The sequence below is a fragment of the Elephantulus edwardii genome, unplaced genomic scaffold (assembly GCF_000299155.1).
Source record: "Elephantulus edwardii isolate Elephantulus edwardi_28Jun2011 unplaced genomic scaffold, EleEdw1.0 scaffold00045, whole genome shotgun sequence".
Classification (NCBI taxonomy): Eukaryota; Metazoa; Chordata; class Mammalia; order Macroscelidea; family Macroscelididae; genus Elephantulus; species Elephantulus edwardii.
In genome coordinates, this window is record NW_006399795.1 from 3,022,439 (window position 1) to 3,043,822 (window position 21,384).

Here is a 21,384-nt window from a genome sequence, read left to right on the forward strand (position 1 = left end):
GGAAAAACAAATCCACTCTTGATAAGAGACTTTATTCAAAGAGGAAAGGGAGACTGACTGAATAGTGGAAGAGGAGACTGCTACAGTAAGCAAATTCCCAGCAATGAGAAATTGTTAGACTCAGGGAAAGGCGTTTTCTTTTATTGCAAGGCTAGAAAATAACCAAGGGTGGAGACGTGAGATGAGAGCATGACTTCACCCGTAGTAAATCAGGTTTCACACCCAGGCCAGCCTCTTCTCAGGAACAGACTCTGGCCAAGGGTGAGCCAGAGTTCAGTGACTTGGAGGAAGGAGAGAAGCTCAAGTACTGAGGACAGAAGTGGTGCTCACTCACGAGATAAGGAAATGAGAATCTGGAGGATCTGTGCCTGATTTTATGGAGCTCAGGTGATGCAGTGATTAAGCACTCAGCTGTGGAAAGACAGGTGGTTTGAACCCAGCAGCTGTGGCCGCCAGCTTCAGGTGAAGCTTCACAGCCTTGCCAGCCCCATGGGGCAGTTCTTTTCTGACCTGCACTCATTATGAGTCAGAATCACAGCGTGGGGTCTGATTTTGGTGCCTGGCCTATCACAGGTACTCGTCGTAGTTTTATCATTTGAGAAGGGTGGTCACCGCAGTGAGCCATTTTCCAACACAAAGGGTATGAAATGTTTTTAACCATTCTGTTTCCCAGGATCACAGGATTCCGGTAAAATTCAATATTGCCTACTCTGTGGCAGGCACTGTTCTAAGGGCATTTAATCTTTACAAGTTATGAGAAATGACAAACAATCCCACACTAAATCTGGGGATCTGACATAGGGATAGAGAGAGATGGACATGGGAAGAGAACAGCTCACACCTAGCTCAACCTGCATTTAAAGGTGAGTCTCTATGTTGCTGTGCTTTAGGTGAGTTTACCAAGCAAATTAGTCTTCCATTCAATAGTTTGTGGTCGAAGTGTTTCACAACACTGGCTGCACTCCTCTCTAAAAGTTTCCTAGGAAATACCTGATATATATGATACATGATATATAGTAGAATCGACATCCCCACACCCATTACCTAACTTAATAAAACATAACCCATATATCAGAGTCCTTCCTGCAGTTTCATCTTTCCCAAGTTAATCATTACCCCAAATTTGATGTTTCTTATGTTATTCCAAATCTTTAAAAAAACAATTCAGCAAGGCTAGAAGGAAGCAAATGGATTCAAATGTAATGAAACTGGTTGCAAATCGTTTTCCTCCTGGAGATAATGGCTCAGTGTCATTGAGGTGAAAATATTGAAGAGTCTAGAGAAAAAGCATAAATATAGTGGAGCTTTTATTAGGTAGAGGGGAAACATTTTTTAGCTGCATGATCCAAAGGTTCCAGTTACATCAAATTCATCAAAACCTTTCCCATCGGTGTACTAAGAGGTGCTGCCCAGAACACAGCAGCTTTCAGGGCCTCACCCTCCACACAGGGCACGCGGCAGACAGCTGCTTCCCACCATCCTGCACGTGGTCAGTTCCTGGACAGTCCCAAGAGGCAAGGGCAAAGGGCAAGACAGTTCTCACAGAACTACTTACAGATGAACTGTCTACGATTGTTCAGGAGTCTCTTACGACACTTTGTTTTATAAAATCTGAGCAGAAAGTAGGGCAAGGGGCCATGGAAGCAGTGTTGTGGGCAGGTGGAATGTCCTGGCTGTGGAGTTGTGGTGGACAACAGCTGCGGTCTAGTTAGGCATTGTATGAAGAGGACGACACGTTGCCACCATGGCCTGTCCAATTAGTGTGAATGAACTGTCCCGGTTTGGCTAAGAGTTCATAGGTGTGAGCCCCAAAGTAGTCCCGCTGAGCCTAGAAAACATGAATTTGGTTGGTTAGTGTAATTTGCAGGCACACACCCTCCAGGAGTAGCAGGGCTCACATTGACCACCGGTCCAGAACTCTACCTGAATTAGGTTGGCCGGCAGCAGCTCATGTCTGTACCCGTCGTAGAAGGAAAGCGCAGTGGTGAAGCAGGGCATGGGGATGCCCATCTGGACGCCTGTGCTGATGGCCCGCCGCCAGGAGTCCTGGGCAACAAAACAAAGCCAAAGATCAAAGATTTCTGCGGTTCTCCTACAGAAAAGACCACTAGTTCCACTCTTGGGGGACAGATCCCCCTTCTCATCAATGCTGAAACCAGAGACTACAACAGCAAAACGCACTGAGAGAATTCTCACACCAGCCAGTGCTCTAGGCTACAGACCTGGCAGTTTTCAACAGCAGACTTAAAGAAATCATCGAGCAGTAGATTCTGAAGGTCTGGGTTTCTATCGAATGCATCCTTTATCTTCCCCAGGAATACACTGGAATAATCAAAAGAGAGGAAGGAAGTCAATGAATTTTGACTAAAGCAAGCTGAATACCTCGCAGGAAATAGGTAAACTAAGTTGGAGGTGAAAATAAACTCTCAAGTGACACTTCTCATTCCTTAAAGGCAGCCTTAAGATCAGGGCATCATCAATGAAAACAAAGAACAAAAGGGGTAGTCTCAACAATCTAGTCAGAACCAGTGACACACAGTAAACTGTAAGAAGTGACAATCTAAACTTGCCCTGCTGCCAGTTTTCCAGGGACAGAGGCAATGGCCCCAGTTACAAAGAAATTGCTCAAGCGCTTACTTCAGGTGAGTCTGCACCGAGGCCAGCCTGCCCACTGTAATACCTGCAGCGACCTCTCGTTTACCTTCTGATGATGCAGCCGCCTCTCCACATCAGCGCAATGCCACCATAGTTGAGGGTCCAGCCAAATTCAGTGGCTGCCTGTCGTAGCAGCATGAAGCCTTGAGCGTAAGAGATGATCTTGGAAGCATAGAGGGCCTAAAGAATGACACGAGACGTATTAGAATTGCAGTGAACAGAGAAACCACCGACTGTGCAGACCCTACACAAGGCAATGGTCAGAGCTGGGAATCAGGAGCAAAGGTGAAGGAGGAGCTGGTTAGCTGCACTGCCCCTAGCCTCAGTGTGATCTCACACAGGGCCCCTACTGCCCACCCACCTTCTAAGGGATCAAAAAAAGACCATGACTCACCTTCCGAATGTCCTCCAGGAATGCTTTCTTATCTCCTCCAAACTTGGCCTTTGGAGGACCCGTCAGCTTTTTGCTAGCTTGTATCCTCTCATCCTTCAGTGATGACAAGCATCGAGCAAAGACAGCCTCTCCTACATAGAAGGATTGGAGAGTAAAACAATATAAGAAAAAGCATAAAACCCCAGGAAAGAGATTGGAAAGGCTAGGGGATGTGGAAAATAGAGCTGGGGCAGGAAATTCCATTTTCCAAAGAGTTAAAAAGCTTCAACCAACTCTAGACCACAAAATTTAGCCTGCAAAAAAAGAAGTTTATAAAAAGCATCTAACATTAGACTTAATAATTAAAATTCCAGGTTCATCTTCCAGCATAAACAGAGGTCCTGAACAGCAAAGATGTTGATCATGAGGGAGTTCAGAGGGAAAATGATGTTAAACTACCATTATTTTAGTGTTTATGAGTAAAGTCACTTTGAACTTAGTGCCACTAAGTCTATGACTGCCTATGTCCATTCTATGTGCAAAACATCACAGCCATGCCCCGCCCACACAACCCCGGCTGTGCCCAAGCCCCAGCTGTGCTCACCCTGTCTCCAGCTCCCTGACATCTTCATCTCCCTCTCTGACCCACCACCTTTCCAAGCATGATGTCCTTTCCCAGGGACTGGCTCCTCCTGCTAACATGTCCAAAGTATGTGAGCCAATGTCTTTAAAGAGCACTTTTTTCAACAGATTTGTTCATTCGGCAGTCTGTGGTTTATTCAGTACTCTCTGCCTACACCAGAATTCAAAGGAATTCTTTTTATGCCTTCCTTATTCATGATCCAACTTTCAGATGCACAAGTAGCAACGAAAAGCATCATGGTTTAGTTCAGGCACATCTCAGTCTTTAAACTGACAGCCTTGCTCTTTATCACTTTAATAAGGTCCTTGACAGATCTGCCCAGTACAGCAAGTTGCTTGGTTTCTCGCCATGGGCACTGCTTACAGATCCAAGTAAAGTTAAATAATTGACCTCTTCAGTCTTTCCTCCACTGCCTTTGATCTAGTTGTGAGAATTTCTTCATGTTGAGGAATAATTCATACTGAAGCTACAGTCTTTGATCATCTTCACTAAGTGCTTCAAGTCCTCTTCACTTTCCAAAAACGAGCGAGGTTGTGTCATTTGCATATCATAGTTGTCGATGAATATTTTATTAAGAGTCTAAAATCAGAGTTAATTGTGATTTGTGTCTAAATGTGTAAACAGAGCAGTCGGAGAGGGGAGCTTTAATTCTATTTTAAAGTTTAGACGACAGTCTATAATCCAAGTTGGATTTTGGAAAGTTTTTCCAAATGGCAGTCCCCTTGACCTTCGTGCTGACTTGGGCTGTACACTTCAAAGACAATGTTCCTTTTCTCTGAGAGTTGGCTTGTACATATCTAATCTCTTCCCAAAGGGTGCCTGTCATAGACAAATGGATACAAGATGGGAAGAAAGGGCCTTAAAATGCAGCTTTAACTAAATCTGTACAGTGTATCTTCAGAAGCAGATATGACTGAGGACAAATAAGTCACCAGAAAAAGTGTTCTTGTTCTACTCTTTGGGATCACCCTATATATAATAAACTGAATGTTCCTTTAACCAATCGTATGATCTCACTTATGTGCTGAGGACCTATTGCTGTCAGGTCTCCCTTTTAGCCATCCTGTTTTTAACGCCCTTGGTAGTCATTTAGCCAGTTATAAATGTCGTAACCTTTGATTCTTGATCCAACAATATAAAAATGTATCCTGTTTTGCGGCCTAGTACAGTATCCCATTGGCATTCTGAGAATGGAGCTTCCCCAGTCCAAACTGTCCTTATCCCTCTACAAACTTCATTTGCTTTTATTTAAGCAGTCTCTGTGATACTGCTCTATGACAATATTTACTAAGTATTATTTTTAAATAAGGCATTTTAATATTAAAGACATTTAGTATCTTAGAATAACAGAGGACTTCTAAGGGTACTAGCCCTAAGCTTAAACATACCCACTAACCTTGATTCACACCCATCCTATTTTTCTCTCCCCGGAGTGCACACACACGATGACTTGGCAATTATGGAAGGAAGTGCTGTAAGTCAACTGGGGCAGTGAAGCAACTGTGGTAAAAGCCTTCAGGGTTACATAAGGGTTAGCTAGAAGCCTTACTTCCCCATTAGTTGAGCAAACAAAATGGCACCCATCCAGAGAGCAAGTCTAAGGAGCCTTCACTTTGTAGAAAAGGAACAAAGTCTCTAAATCAAGAGGTGAGCCTTCTTCCTGAGACTGCAGTACTGTCATATACATTTCTATCAATGATTAATAAGCTGTTCCCAGCCCTTCCACTCCTGCCCAGATTATCACTGGAACTAGAGAGAAAGTAGCCAATTTCCTCCTCTACAGAGCTTGACTGCACCCCCTACTTCCCTCCCAGTGTGCCTCACCAGCACACAGTTCACTGGAAACAGAATGAGGTGTAATTAGTCAGGAAATCAAAAGAAAGGAGGGGATCCATGGAAGGAAAGGCAGTATCTGGAAGAGCAAATAAGGAAATCTCTCTCTCTCTTTTTTTAACTAGAGGAGGAAATATTTTGCCAGGATCAAAGATAGCTATTCATTAAACATGCTGGGGTCTTTTTTTCATCCATTTTCTATCTTTCCAGAAGTGTGTCTATTTTCTTTTTAAAAATCAGTTTTTGGTTTTGTTCATTCTCTTACTACTTTTTCAGTTTCCACTTCTCTTTGCTTTTTATTCTTTTCTATGGATTGTCAAAAGAACAAATAGCTATGTCTTGGAAAAGTGCAGCCAGAGGGCTCTCTGAAAGCAAGGATGGTGAAGCTTCCCGTCCATACTTTGGGCATGTTGCTAGGAGAGGCTATGCTTGAAGAGGGAGAGCATGCTTGGAAAGGTGGAGGGTTAGCAAAAGAGAGGAAGACCTATAATCAGATGGGCTGACACAGTGGCTGCAGCAACGAACCTGAGTGTGTCAAAGATTGTGAGGATGGCACAGGACAGGACACGGTTCAGATTTGTAGTCACAGCGTCACTGTGAGTTGCACTCGACTCAATGGCATCTAATACCACCACAACATAACTTCTTTTTGAGTTTGATGTTTAGCTCAAGATACAAATATGTGGATGAAAGAATACATATGATTCAGGGTAATGTTTTCCTTCAGAGGTGAGAAGGGGTGATAATTTAGGGAAAAGGTATGAAAGGACTTCAAATGTATAGGTATATGTAGAAATATAAACCTGAATGGAAAAACTTGGCTAATCTTAACAGAATTCTGTGAATGTTAGAGTATTCTAGAGTATCGTCTTTGCAGAAATCATCATAGTATAAACTATAATGAAATCCACAGAATTTCATTATAACTAACCTTTTCCATTAAAAAAAAATCTTAAGTCATTTACTACAATTAAATCATTAATGCAAAATTATTCTAAAGATACAAATCAGATAAGAAAGAAACAAACTTTTGCCTTTGTTTCAAAGCTCATCTAAGAGGAGGATTATAAAGAGGCAATTTAAAAGTGGTGGTGGCCTGTCACACTGTCAGTTTTATCATCTGCAGGAAGATCAGGGAATACCCTGAAAGCTGATAGGGCTGAACAGACGCTCTAAAAGATCCGGTCTTTACCTGTCAGTTTACGTCAGTGTTTCGGAGGTTAAGTCACAACAGTAGAGCGAGAGTGTTCAACTGAAAAGTAGCACATTACCAATGAGGGTGACAGGAACGCCGTACTCCAGGGCGGAGATAGCTGTCCACTTCCCGGTGCCCTTCTGCCCTGCACTGTCCCTGATCTTCGGCAGCAGGTGTTTGCCATCTGTATCTTGGAACTTGAGGATATTGGCTGTGATTTCAATCAGGAAGGAGTCTAGTTCTGTCTTATTCCACTCCTCAAATGCCTACATGGAGAACGGAAAGAGAAACAAAGCTTACACAGGACTCCCTTACCTGGTCTCTATTTAATCACACTGCAATCCCAGAGATATGCGGTTCGAATCCACCAGGTGCTCTGCTGGAGAAGGCGGGGCCATCTCCTCCTGTACCAGTCAGATCCGATTTGACGGTACACACACACACACACACACACACATAAAATAAAAAATTATTTGCTCTCTCACATCTTTTTTTTTTTCATTTATTCATTGTTGCACATTTTCCTCCCTCTCCCTCTCCCTTCCCCTCCCCGAGTACACTCTGCAAGGCACCTCCTTTTCTGGATTGTTGTCCTCCTCACTTCACCTGGCTCTTAACTGTCACCTCCTCAGACATCCCCATATCACCACATCTCAAGTCTACCCTGTACCTCCTTTACTTTTCTTTACAGTGGTTATCGCTAGCTAATGTGATATGCTGCACTATTACTGTGAGTCTTTCCAGCTCCACGACTGGGCTTTGTTTTCTTCATCATCATATCCCCAACATTTATCAGTGTCCAGCACACAGCAAACACTCATATATGCTGTTGTTGCATTCGTATATGAAACATTCCGTAAGCCAACTAAAACGGAACATAAAAAGCAAGCACTGTTTCCATGAAAACCAAGCTGGGAGTTGTTAGAAAGACAAAGGCAAGTCAATAAACAAATTCCAGTCATAAGTAAAGGGCATTACATTAATGAAATTAGGAGAAAAAGCTTCCTTCACTTGTGTTCAATTGAAATAACGAAACCTAATGGTGAGGCTGGCACAGGACAGAACAGGGTTTAGGGATCTTGTACATAGGGTCGCTATGAGTCGCAAGGGACTCGATGGCACATAACAACAACAACAACAATGCTGGACATAAGTATTGTTGTTGTTGTGTACTGTGGAGTCAGAACCGACCCGTAACAGACCCTCCAGCGGGTTTTCAGGGCCAGTTAATCACATGGAAGGAGACTCCCTATCCTTCTCCTGCAAAGCAGCTGGCAAGATTAGAACCCTGTGCCTTTGGTACTGCAACGCAGCTTCTTGCCACCAGACCTCCTAGAAAAAGGAGAGTTATAAACAGCAGAACCACACTTATGAGGCAAAAACAGTAAATTGTTAACAGTAAAATTCAAATAGTGGGTCTGTACATTCTCACTATAAAATTCCCTCAACATTGCTGGATTTTTGAAAATTTTCGTAATAAAATGTTGGAGGAGGAAGTGGTTTAAAGTCTGCTTTATGCTTCTAAAACACTAGCCCCCACCTAGAAAAGCAAGCTTCTGCTGCATCTCCTACATGGCACAGCTGTAGGACTGAGGGAGGTAATGACTGCTATCTGGATTCTTTGGGAACATTATGCTTATTTTAAAGTCCTATCATAAAAGGAGCTCTGGTGGCCTAGTGGCAAGAAGCTGTGCTGCAATCCTGAAGGCACGCGTTTAGAGGCCACCAGCCACTCTGCAGAAGAATGGACAATCTCCTCCTGTGCGATTAACTGCCTCTGAAAACCTATCAGAGGGTCAGCTATGGGTCAGTTCGACTCTACAGTACACAACAACAATTACTCCTAAAGCTGTACTGAACCCACTGCTGTGGCTCATAGTGACTCAACAGGATGGAGCAGAATTGCCCCTTAGGGTTTGCATAGCTGTAATGTTCATGGAAAGAAGCTCTGGTGGCAAAGTCAATAGTGTGTTGAGCTGCTAACCAAAAGGCCAGCTGACTGCAGGGGTGCACCCACCAGCAACCTGATGGGGAGAAAGAGGTGCAGTCTCCACTCCTTAAGATTTAGAGGCCTGGAAACCTGATGGAAGGTCACTATGTATGGAAATCTCGACAGCAATGAGCAGAGTGAGTCTTCAGAAGCAGATGCGCACACCTTTCTCCCACAGGGGATTGGTGAGTGCAGACTGGTGACTTTCTAGTAGGCAGTTGAGTGCTTTAACCAGGGTGTTTCTTTCACTGATCAAAAGTCAAGGTTATTGCCATCAAATCAGAACTAACTCACAGCTGACTCTCTAGCAGGTTTTCACCGGCTGTAAATCACACAGATTTCTCATCTTTCTCCTTCTGAGCAGCTGGTGGATTCAAATTGCCTGCCTTTTGGGTTGGCAGCCAGAACCCCTTATCTACTAGGCCACCAGAGTTCCCTCCTTACTGCTATCTTCCCTTAAATCAGGCTGAGTCCATCCAGGCCACCAGAATGGCGAGGGAAAGAGGAAATCCCTCCGGTCTTGGCAGAAATTACTCATTCAGCACAGAAGCAGTGCCTGCTCTCACCTTTGCCATCTCGTCATGTTCCATGGCCAGAACGTCTTTCATCAGGTGATAAGCCTCACAGATGAGCTGCATGTCACCATACTCGATCCCATTGTGAACCATCTTCACAAAGTGTCCAGCTCCCTCATCTCCCACCTGCAAGAGGGACAAGCACCAAAGAACGTCAGAGAGGCACGCAGTGTACCAGGGAAGCCTGACTCAGTCTTAAGGTCAAATTCTTTGACAGGACCAGCCCACCCAATACAAAAAGGAGCAAGGACAGGGCAAATAATCGACTGTATTTTTGAAACAAAAGTCACTATGTATCAATTTGCCACAAACTTCAGTTGAATACATTATTTTAAATTAATTCTAGATTCACTGCCCCAAAGATGAATTTGCCCAGGTCTCAGATAATAAAAAAGTTTGCAAGATACGTATTCTTGGAACACCAGTTGATGAATTTATGATGAGAAACTCTTTAAGTATCAGTCTGATAAATCTATTCTGTCCCTACTGATAAGTTATCCTGGAAGCCAAATTATCTACTTAGCAAGAAGTCTGAACAAAGCAAGGGTCAGCTATTTCAGGACACCAGGCTGTGCAAATTTCATGTACCCATCTCCATGACAGGGGCACACTGCCCAGGGCCAGATGCTAGGCTGACCTGGGGGTTCTCTCCAGGCAGTCCCTGCTTCCACTGATACTATCAAGACTTACATCAGAGACTTCCTTTTTCTGTTTCTAGTACTGACCTAACCCTTCTGGTTTTGACACTTTTCTTTGGCTATGAACTGACACGACTAATAAACATCTTACTTCATCTTACTCTTCCTGTTGCTTCAAAAATTAAGGAGGGTCTGCTTTTAGGAGCTATACAGGGTTTTGGTTTTTGTTGTGGTTTTTTTTTTTCATTTTTAAATGAGCTGAGAATAATAAGCCTTAAGGGCATAGAAGTCAACCCTTGATCAAGATATGGAAGTACATGCACTGTTTTTCCTTTCATGACTTCATCTTGTTGTTAGGCACAATCTAGTCAATTTTAACTCATCGTGCCCCACACGACAGGGTAGAACTGGCCCCTCTGGGTTTCTAGGCTGGGATCTTTATGGACACAGACTGTACATCCTTCCACTGTGGAGCAGACAGCTGGGCTCCAACCGTGAGTCTTTTGGTTGGCAGCTGAGCTCTTAACCAGTATCAACAGGGCTCCTTGATCCTCTTGCGAGTATCCAAGAAGGGGAAGATTCTGTTGTTATAATAATCTACAATCAAAGAACAAAGATTCCTTTCTCATCCATCATACTTCTGAGAAAATTATTCAATCTTTTAAATCACAGCACCAGACTTTTATCTGCTCAAAGTAGATTCTGACTGAATGCAATAGTTGAATGCTGGTTAAAATGGAAGCACCAGAGGTGGATACTACAACTAAAGGCACCAGGCAGTGGTCATGGCCAGGAAGGAGGGCACCCCACATCCCTCCTATGCCTTAATCCTTGTCTTACTTCTTTTTCTCATATAAAACAAAAAATAATATAAAATTAGCACATAAAATTGCTGACTAAAGATTAAAAGAAATTAAAAGCTAAAAGGCATCCTTGGGTGCTGCAAATAATCTAATGAAGTCAGAAGTGAACCAAAGTGAGAGTTCAAGTCCTCCTTGCGGTGCCTCAGAAGAAAGGCCAGGCAATCTACTATCAAAAACGGAGCCACTGAAAATCCTATGAAGCTCAATTCTATTCTAACACATGAGGTCGCCAGAGGTTGGATCTGACTCAATGACAACTGGTGGTGGTGACGGCAGAAGCTAACAGAACCCTGGAGACCAGCTTATCTCTGTAGATAAGGCAATGAATGTCCAGACAGGGGAAATGCCTTGCTTAATGTCACTCCATTAGTTAACAGAGAGTCAGAATTAGAACTCAGGTTTCCCTAGTGGTCTTTTTCTATCCACAGTATGGACTGAGACTACAGAAAATGTGAAATTTATTTTAATAGTAACACAGAAAACAGCAGGAAGAAAGTATATGTGCTGGCTCCCTCACACTCTCGAGGGTTGAAGTCTGTAGCTTGTCTTGGTCAAGTAGAGACGACCTAAACCTCAAATTCTGACAAAAGAGATTTTCTACATCCACAGTCAGGACACAGCATGAGCCGACCAATCCCCTTTCTCCCAGAGGTAAGCACATCCTTCCTTTTACGACATGGTAACATGGCTAAAAACATCTTTGCCTCATCCTTCCTGTTTCTTAAAAGGCGGTTGACTTTACTGTCAACCCAGCTATGCCCATTAAGACCCTAACTCAAGATACAAGGGTATGTACTAGTAGGCATGCATTTTAGGCATCAGCTACACTAATAAAAACTGAAGTTTATGTCACAAGCTGACTGCTGGAGAGACAGATGGTCTTGAGCTCTACGCATTTAATCACTCAGAAAAGCCAACGTGGCCAATCGGTTTTCAAGAGTGGCCTGAAACTTGCCCAGTCACAGCAGGGTTCTCCAGTTCCCACTTTTGCAGCAATGCCTTGGAAGATTGTCTTGATGTGGGGCCTGTGGAGAGAATAGAGCAGGTCAGCTGCTAAGAGGGCCACTGATAACGGCAATGAAATACTCAAGGACCATCTCCTCTAACTTCTTCCTTTCTAATGCAAGGCAGAGGTACCTATTGAAAAGCAATGAGCGAGGCCAAGTCCTACAGCTAAACCTGAGTCACGTGCTGAATAACTTGCCTGGTCCCCAGATCCTAGTAGGCAGCAAAGCAGGGCTTGCCAAATATTTAATCTGAGGCCACAGAAAAAAAGGCTGAGCAGGAGCACTTTCAGAATTTTCACTATGGAATTAAAAGCAGTAGCTGTGATTTCCAGCAGCAAATGACACAAAAGTTCCTTTAGGGACTCCCTCAACAAACAGCCTGGACATGATCAGAACAGCTGATTCTTGACAGTGAGGTCAAGGGTAAGGACAGAGAAAACTGTTATTTCCAAGAGATACAATTAGCATTATTCTGAGAAGCGCCTGTTCTCCAGGCCTCCCATCTTCCCACGGGAAGACAGGCTATTTTATTATGTTTTTGGTGAAGGTTTACACAGTAAATTAGGTTCCCTTTTGACAATTCCTAAATAAACTGTTCAGTGACACTAGTTACATTTTATACAACGTGTCAACGTTCTCTATTTAGTTGTTCAGTTTCCAAAATGTACCCTTTTTTCCTGCCCCCTTAAAAGCTCATCTTGGCTTTGGTTCTACTCACTACTGGCAAACATAGGTCTTTTCACAAAAAGTGTTTGGTATAGATACACAATCTGTTGGTTTTGTGTACTACCGAGTTGGAATTGCTCCATAGCTGACCCTCCAGTGGGTTTTCAGACGCAGTTATTTGCACAGCAGGAGACTATACATCTTTGCTCATAGAGCAGCTGATGGGTCTGAACTGCGCACCTTTAAAGGGACAGCAGTGAAACTCTATTCCAGTAAGGCACCAGAGCTCTCTGATACACAATTTAGTTAAGACTTAAAAACCTTAACACTTGGAGCTCTGGTGGCCGAGTGGCAAGGAGCTGCAACTACAATTACTGAGGCACACAGTTCGAATCCACCAGATGCTCTGCCAGGGAAGGAGGGACAGTCTCCTCCTGTACCAGTTAGATCTGATTTGACGGTACACTCACACAAAAATATTAAAAAATTTTAAAAAAAAATAAAATAAAATAAAAAAAAAACACCTTAACACTTAGGAGTTCAAGAGTTTAGGCTTTAGAACTTCACTGAACTTTTACTTTTTCAGGTAAAAGTATAATCTCAACTTCTGCTACATGAATGTGAGAAAAGTAAATTAACAGGAGCAATTAGAAATTGCAGGTGAAATATTTTCAAGTGCATCAGTTACATTTTTAACAGCCCACTGGCAGGTGGCCCAAGACATGTAATTTTACAACAGAAAGAATTTTCTACTCCTGAATTTTAACACAGTGAACAGAATCTTCAGATTTAAATGAGAGGTTATAGACAGAAAATCTACCTCAATAATCCCTTACTTGGAGAGTCAGGTTTGAACATTCCTGTTCTTTAATGCCTTAAACTGTTCTAGACTATTTGGAAATCAAACTCATCCAGAACAGAACATTACTGTGCCCTGTCTTCCTCATGAGGGATCCTCCATTTACTATTTTGTTCCGCTGCGCTCCACTTCTCTTCTTCTTTTTTTTTTTTTTTTTTTTTAATTTTATTATTTGTGTGTGTGCCGTCAAATCAGATCTGACGGACAGGAGGAAATTGTTTCTCCTTCTTCAGCAGAGCATCTGGTGGATTTGAACCGTGCACCTCTGGGATTGCAGTGCAGCTTCTTGCCACTAGGCCACCAGAGCTCGCCTCCACTTCTCTTCTGAGCTTTCTCTTTCCGGCTGTGGTCTTCTTCTTCCTCAGACTAAAGACATACCTCTACATGTGAATACAGCCATGTGCCGCACAACATCCTTTCAGGCAACAGCTGACCATATGTGGTCTGTGGTCCCAACCCCTATCATAGTAAAACACTTGAGGCAGAAGGAGCTCTAGTGGCAAGAAGCTGCACTGCAATCCCAGAGGCAGGTGGTTCAGATCCACCAGATGCTCTGCTGTAGAGGAGGGGGAATCTCCTCCTGTACCAGTCAGATCCGATTTGATGGTACAAACACACACACACACACACACACACCCCTTTGATGTAAATACACTCATTCTTTTTTTCATTTTATAATTTTTTATTACTACTCCTCTTTTTGTCTGCCTGTTTGGGATATACAGTGGTTCTTAACAATAAACAGGTGTTACTTTGCAATGTACATCAAAATATTATTACTGTTTTTATGCTAAAGTTGTATCTTTCATCTGCAAGTGTTTAATGTTTCTACCACCCAGAAAGACACACTTTCCCTAATTTATGTACAAATTTGACCCAAGACCCTTAGATTCATTGTAATCTAGGGACTCTATTAACATGGTATTAGCTCACCAACCAAGTTACCTATCACCCCATTTCACAGACTGTATCACGGAGGTTAAAGACACAGCTGTAACTCCTTGTATCTTTCCATTGTGATTCTCCCTCCCATCCACATCTCCCATCCCTTCTCTTAAATGGCTAACTCCTTCTCTTCTATAGGGAAGGAAGAGTAAAACATCTGTTTAGTCTTAAAACATTTCCACCTGTTGCCCAGGGACAAAAAGCAGCCTGTTGAGATTTTCTCATCACTCGCAGTTGCTAAACAGTTATTTTAGGACCATAAATCAGCTAGTAAAGGCAGATCCTACTCCTAGACACTGCCCAGCTTCCTTCAAAGCTTCTTAACCTCTTAAGCCTCTCTAGACTTCTAGCACAAGTCTTTGAGGGAGTAACAGAGCATAAAAAAGGCAAAAGAAAAAAACATATCCTTTACTCCATCAAGGCAGCAAAACAGATAAAAGGGGAAATATTTCCACTATCTCCTGCCATGAACACAATGTATTACAGAAGAGAATTATGCTGACAGCTCATTCATCTCAAACTTCAGGTTCCCTCATGCTGAAATGCAGGGGATGGGGACGAGACTTACCAAGCTTCTTTGTTCCCTCCAGGCATGAGTGATGGGCCGTAGCGGGCCCCATCCTCTCCACCACTAACTCCACTCCCCACAAACAAGATTCCCTTGGCTTTGAGATCCCGACATCTTCTCTACATGAGAAAAAAAAAATCATTATGCTTCTGAAAAAGAAGTCTCTCCCCATAACTGAAAGGATACATAAAACAGGTATAGAAATGTCACAGCTGACATGAAATGATCCAAGAATAAACTGATAATTCGTGAAATTGGATCTCTTCAGTTTGAGAATGGTAAACAACAGCCACCATGTAAATTCAAGAAACCTACGTCCCCAAAAGGACATAATAAATTAGTAAATCTACCTATCTAATCATTTCACTGGAAAAGACTATGTACGATAAGACATGCTTATTTTGTAGGTAACTTGATAGAAGTCTGACTTCCTGTAACTCAGCCCCTCCGTGGTAGAGGCTTTTCCTGAGCATGGGTCCGTGAGCAGCGGTGGCTGTCCACAATCATGAGCTGAGGAATCATGGATTGGCGGGGGAGAGAGAGAGAAGTGAAGCACAAGCTCCCAGCCCGCTATATCTGCACAGTATCTTAGGAGTGCCTCCTCCACCAAGTGCAATTTAGCAGGAAAGAACCAAATGAGGCTATGACATTGGGATCAATCTCCAAGGAAAGACACCACGGAAGGACATTTCACCTGTGTCACACGTGCAACTCCTATATTTTTTTTCAAGGATGTTCACAGAACCTGGAGGAATTTAGATTTTAAAAAAGTAACACTTACTGTGGTATCCCTGTATTCAGAATTCCCTCCATCAATGATGATGTCACCAGCAGCTAACAACGGCACCTAGAAGTCAAATAAGACAAAACAGATCTTGGCTAACTAGCACAGATATAAGGCTTCCCAAGAAAGCCCTGTTTAAAAGTACATACTGTTGATTTAATCTTTAATAACCCCTTCTGTGGCTAGAGCTAGACTCTTAGGCCCCGATTTAAAAGCTTGTTGCTGTCGTCAAGTGCCATCAAGTCTACTATCATAGTGAGCCTGCGAACAGCAGGCCTGGACCTTGCGCTCTCCTGCGCCATCCTCACAACTGCTGAGAGGCTCCAGCCCGTTGTGAGGAGTCACTGTGTCAACCCACCTGCTTCCTCTCTTTTGTTCACTTTGACAAGAGGCCTGTCTCCTCTTAACCGTTTAAAAGCTTAGGCTTAGTAAATTCAGCTGGAACCCTCCCTGACCCAGATAATTCCCTTTTACTACTTATTCTAAGATTCTACAACAAATAAAATTTACTTATTTATGTATGCAGAAAATTTAGCATTTTGGATGTGTACCACAAAACCCACAAATCCACTGTCACCAGTTGACTCTGACTCACTCTAAGTCTTTACAGGAGAGATTGCCCAACCTTTTCCTGCACAGCAACTGGTAGATTTGAACTACTGGCCTTTCAAGTAGTAGCCCAACATGTTACACACTACGCCATTAGGACTTCTTTCTTTATGTCTCCAATCTAGAATCCCCAAGGGCCAGGACTAGGACTAATAACTACGTCTCTAGATTAGAGTAAGGAGCTCGAGCAGTACAATGTTTTAATTAATGTGAGGCTGTCAACTGAAAGGTTGGCAGCTCAAACTCATGGCTAAACATCCGAATGAAAGATTTTGAGCCAGAGCTTTGAACCAGTTCTTCCTGGTTCAAACATGACCCTGGTCCAGTCAGGGCCAACAAAGCAAAACTGGAACTGACCTAAAAATATGGGTGTACAAACACCTGTGTACCCATCAACAACCTGAACAGAAGAAATATGGGTCAGTGTCCTACTACAGATTTTTAACAAAAGGGGTCACTGCACAGCAATTAAATCTCTTGACCACAGTCAGAGACAGTGGCGCCCTGCACAAAGATGGCCGCTATATTGATTGTTCTGAATGTCATTCTATCCCAAACCGAACCGAACCCACTGCTGTCCAGTAAGTAAGGACTCATGGCGACCTCCCCTCAGGTTTCCAAGGCTTGTCAATCTTTACGGAAGAGACTGCCCTTGTTTCTGCCACAAAATGGCGGGTGGAGTTGAACTACCGAGCTTTTGATACGTCAGGCACCAGGTCACTGGGGCTCCAGACATTCTCGATATTCTCAGTAATAAACTATTATTACAGATGAGGCACCCGAAAGGATCCACTAAGTTTCTTCTGAGTATCCCATTACTTTGATGCAAAGTATTCCCCATTCCAGTTCTCGTTCTGCTTCACTCAAATTTAAAATTCAGGTCTGCTTGACTGAACTGGTTTGAAGCCCTGTTTTACTCATCACTGTCTGGAGTGGCAAGAAGAATAATACTGAATCGCCTTGAATAATATTTGTATATCTCTGCTCACTAATCAGGGTAGCTTATTATTCAACCTTCTTCCTACAATTAATATGTACATGGACAAAAGGGAGCCAGTGGAAAGAATTTATTTAGGTATTCAAAGAGAATTCAACTTTAACAGTTCCATTAAAAGTTATCACTACTTATTATTTTCCAGGACTAAACAATTAAATGTTCCATTTTTCAGTTCACTTGTCTGAAACTAATCAGGCACAGCTTGGTATCTCACTGTAGAAAAAAAATTAGAATGCCATTCCTTTATCACAGTGTCTCCATTTAGGCTGTTGACTTTAAAAATGGTGCCATACTGGTTACATTCCTCTCTCAGAAGAAGCCACCCCACTGTTAACAAAACTCCTTCTAGAAAAGGAATGTTAATCCCTTCCTTTTTGTTTATTATCACTATGTTTCTTGCCATAAAACATTTCTTGTAAAACTGATTGTTGTTGTTATGTGCCGTCAAGTCACAACTCCTCGAGACTATGACTCATAGCGGCCCTAGGTACAACAGTCCTAAACTCTGCCCTATCCTGTGCCAATCTCACCATCTCCAACACACCTGTCCCATTATTGTAGTCACTGAGTCAATCCATCCCATCAAGGGTCTTCCTCTCCTGTGCTGTCCCTCCAGCCTCCCAAGTATGATGTCCCTATCTGGTAGGAATTTTTAAATATAACTGCTAACGTAAAATTCTTTCTGAATATCCTTTTTACGAAGATGGCGCTGAAAGCTAAGAACGAAGCCCCTGCCCCTCCCAAAACTGAAGCCAAAGCAAAGGCATTAAAGGCCAAGAAGGCAGTCCTGAAGGGCATCCACAGCCAAAAAAAAAAAGAAGATCCGCACGTCACCCACCTTCCGGCGGCCTAAGACACTAAGACTCCGACGGCAGCCCAAATAACCCCCGAAAAACCCCCCCCAGGAGAAACAAGCTTGACCACTATGCCATCATCAAATTTCCCCTGACCACTGAGTCAGCTATGAAGAAGATAGAAGGTAACAATACACTTGTGTTCATTGTGGATGTCAAGGCCAACAAGCACCAAATTAAACAAGCTGTAAAGAAGCTCTATGACACCGATGTAGCTAAGGTCAACACTTTGATTAGGCCTGATGGCGAGAAGAAGGCCTATGTTCGACTTGCTCCTGATTATGATGCTTTGGATGTTGCCAACAAAACTGGCGGGCTAATTCTAAATACAAATTTTTCTCACCATAAAAAAAAAAATTCTTTCTAAATACCTAAATAAATTACATCTACCAGTATCCCATTCTTCATACATTTTCTGACAAAGATAAAAAGAGCACTTATGACTATTATTGTTCCCATTTTTATTACCAATTAATTTTCATGGAAATTTTGCTTAGTCCTCTCACAATAGCACATACAGAGAATTATTACCATCCAAGCATAAGGAGTTTCTTAATTAACGGCAATCAAGTTAAGCAGCATTGAGATATTTAAGACATTGTTTTGCCAAATTTATTTTGAGCAAAATAAATTTTTAGAAGTGGGGAAAAGAAATCTGAGATAAGAGAGGGGGGAAAGCTCAAGGAAGGACAAGAAAACCTGTCACACTGAAAGAAAGTGGGAGCACAGCTGGCCTCACCAGTTTTTCAATGAAATCGTCAACAGCTTGACCCGCCTTCACGAGAAGTATGATCCTCCGAGGTGTCTTGAGCTTGGAGACCATCTCCTTCAAGGAGTGAGCACCAACCACTTTTGTTCCCTTTGCCTCATTGGCCAAGAAATCATCGACTTTGGAGACTGTCCTGTTAAAAGCACAGACCTAAAAGGAAAAGAGGCCTGATTAGGAGATCTTGGGCATGTGAGACCTGCCTGTATGGACTAAGTGACAATAAGATTTTGATTCGGCCATATGACTGGGGAAAGCTGAACCCTCCTTTTTCCTCTTTCTTGTCACTAAAACTTGAGTTCCCATCTGTTCAAATATTGACTGAGCACTGTAAAGCTGGGCCACCTCAGCAGGAGCTAATATATGATAGAGCTGATACAGCGAAGCTCAACTGCCCTGGGCATACCAGACTTTAGTCTATCACTGGGAATCAGAATCAGATCTAGAAAGCAGCCAGTACCCCAAGGAGTTCTGTCTTCTGTCACCTGGATCTAAACCGGCCCAGTATTCATGCACAAAACTCTCACATTCCTCTTATCTCAGTAGGCAATAAATTTCAGAGTTCTGCAGACTCTCAGGAATCTACTTACCTCTTCCTAAGACCAAACAAACCAAATTCTTTTTACCCTGGGTTGGTTTCAACATAGAAGACCCGCCCTTGACAGTTTCAAAGACTGCAGTCTTTCTGGAACTGGGCTGGCACATCTTTCTCCAGAGGGGCAGCTGGTTGAATTTGAACTGCCAGCATTTGGTTAAGAGCCAAGTGCTTAACCAGGGCCTCATTAAGCCTCCTTCCTTTTCTTAAGACACTGATCCCTTCAGTCAGGCAGCAAAGTTTCCAGAGCTGACAGAAACATCCAGCAGGCCTCTTCTTCCTCAGAATGGCAGAGCTGTCCCTCTGCCCACACATAAAATGTTTCTCCTTTGTTTAAAAAAAAAAAAAAACAACCAAAACTCCTAAGCAGCAACAGGACATAGAACCTGTAGGCGATGATAAGGGATCTTTGAACTCTTCAGAAGACCTGCACTCCAGCTATTGCACAACAAGAACAAGTAAGAAAAGAAAGACACTTGTGTCCCTCTGTCCCCACAACTTACCACAAAGCCGTGATCATTCATGTTCAAAATTAAGTTCTGGCCCATGACGGCCAATCCAATCAGTGCAATATCAGCTCTGAAAAACCAGGAGAAAATGAGAGAGAAATGTGTCAGTGCCACTTAACCCGGCACAACTCAGGAGCCCAGAACTTTCTAGCTCTTGTCACTTTGAATCACTTATTTTCTTCTGGTCCCCTTACTCCGATATAACTTAAGTCTCCAGATAATGGAGCCTTCTGTGAAACTATAGAACAGATAAGCCCACACTCGGCCACTCGAATCACCTCAATTGCTATGAACTAAACCTGAACTTAACAACTTATTCACAGCCTGTCGTCTCTTCTGTGTTCCACTGTCTGGCCATTACGTTTTATGAGCAATGTCCCCCACGGCGGATCGGCCCTGCAGGGGAGGAGGGGTCCCATCCGCGCCTCTTCTCCCGCCGCCGGGCGTGGCCAGCAGATCGGAGAGCTCAGGCCCGAGCTCTCGGGGTGGGAGGGTCGAGGCCAGCTTCCCCTGTGTCCTCGGCAGTGCCTCTCCGCTTTCCCTTCGGCTCTTCCCAGGCAGGGGGACCCGCCCAGGGCCTCACTCTCCGTGAGATGCATAGTCTGGGGTCAGGACTGGGGATTCTGAGAACGAAGGAGCTGAACCCTGGAGCTCTGGGCGTCAGGGTGCACGGGGTCAGCCTCAGGGAATCCCGAGCGATTGAGTCGCCGGAGGGCGCGTCCGTGCTCGGGGCTGGGGAGAATCAGGCAGACCCTAGTTTCAAAAGCTCCTCGAGGACGAGAGCTAGCGGAGGGGGTCACTTACTCAGCCATGGCAGCGACGTGGAAGGCGGCGGCGAAGAGAGATGCACCTAAAAGAGCCGAAGAGTAGAAGACTCGCGGCTGGCCGGCAAGGAGCTTTTGAGTTGGGCTCTGGCTCGTCCCTCCTGGGCTGCAGCAACTCAACACCCCATTTTTGTCCGCCAACCAATCAGAAGTTAGGGGGAAAAGGTTTCCGCAAAACTATTGGTAAAGTCCAACGCCTGTTAGACCACCTGAGGCAAGAAGGCCCGCCCACTCCGGGGACCGGATCAGTTGAGTACCGAGTACATCGAGGACCTAGCCGGGCGCTGGCCAGCGGCCCTGAAGCAGGATGAGACCCGCGAGGCGTGGCCCTGTTGCCGGTGCGCGCGCCGGACACCAGGGACCCCCCCTCCTCCAGCCAGTGCTGGACTTCAGGCGCCCCTAACCCCGCCGGCGTCGGACTCCAGGTCCCCTGCTCGTGCACCCGGCTCTTCACGACGTCGAGCGACCACTTGTTGCGCCCCCTCCAGGAACGCGTCTTGTGTGTACCTGGCACGTATACGCCGTTTGCGGATATTTCCATCGTGCCTTCCTTCCCTCGCGTGCTCTCACCAGGCCATTCATGTGTCAGCGTCCCTTGATTATCTGCACCGTGTTTGGGAACGGAGGCCTCATAGT

The 21,384-nt window shown here is 43.9% G+C and overlaps 1 protein-coding gene across 1 annotated transcript; it reads right to left on the reverse strand.

Moving 5' to 3' along the window:
* Positions 1-1,438: 1,438 nt before the first annotated feature.
* On the reverse strand, positions 1,439-20,736 carry PGD (phosphogluconate dehydrogenase). The gene is made up of 13 exons (XM_006885765.1): positions 20,729-20,736; positions 19,919-19,994; positions 18,794-18,973; positions 15,592-15,657; positions 14,811-14,929; positions 11,721-11,790; positions 9,256-9,390; positions 6,776-6,965; positions 3,050-3,180; positions 2,702-2,835; positions 2,223-2,322; positions 1,924-2,046; positions 1,439-1,828 (listed from the first exon to the last, which is right to left on the reverse strand). The coding sequence occupies exons 1-13, from the start codon at positions 20,734-20,736 to the stop codon at positions 1,709-1,711; spliced, it is 1,452 nt and encodes a 483-aa protein (XP_006885827.1). The 3' UTR covers positions 1,439-1,708.
* Positions 20,737-21,384: the final 648 nt, after the last annotated feature.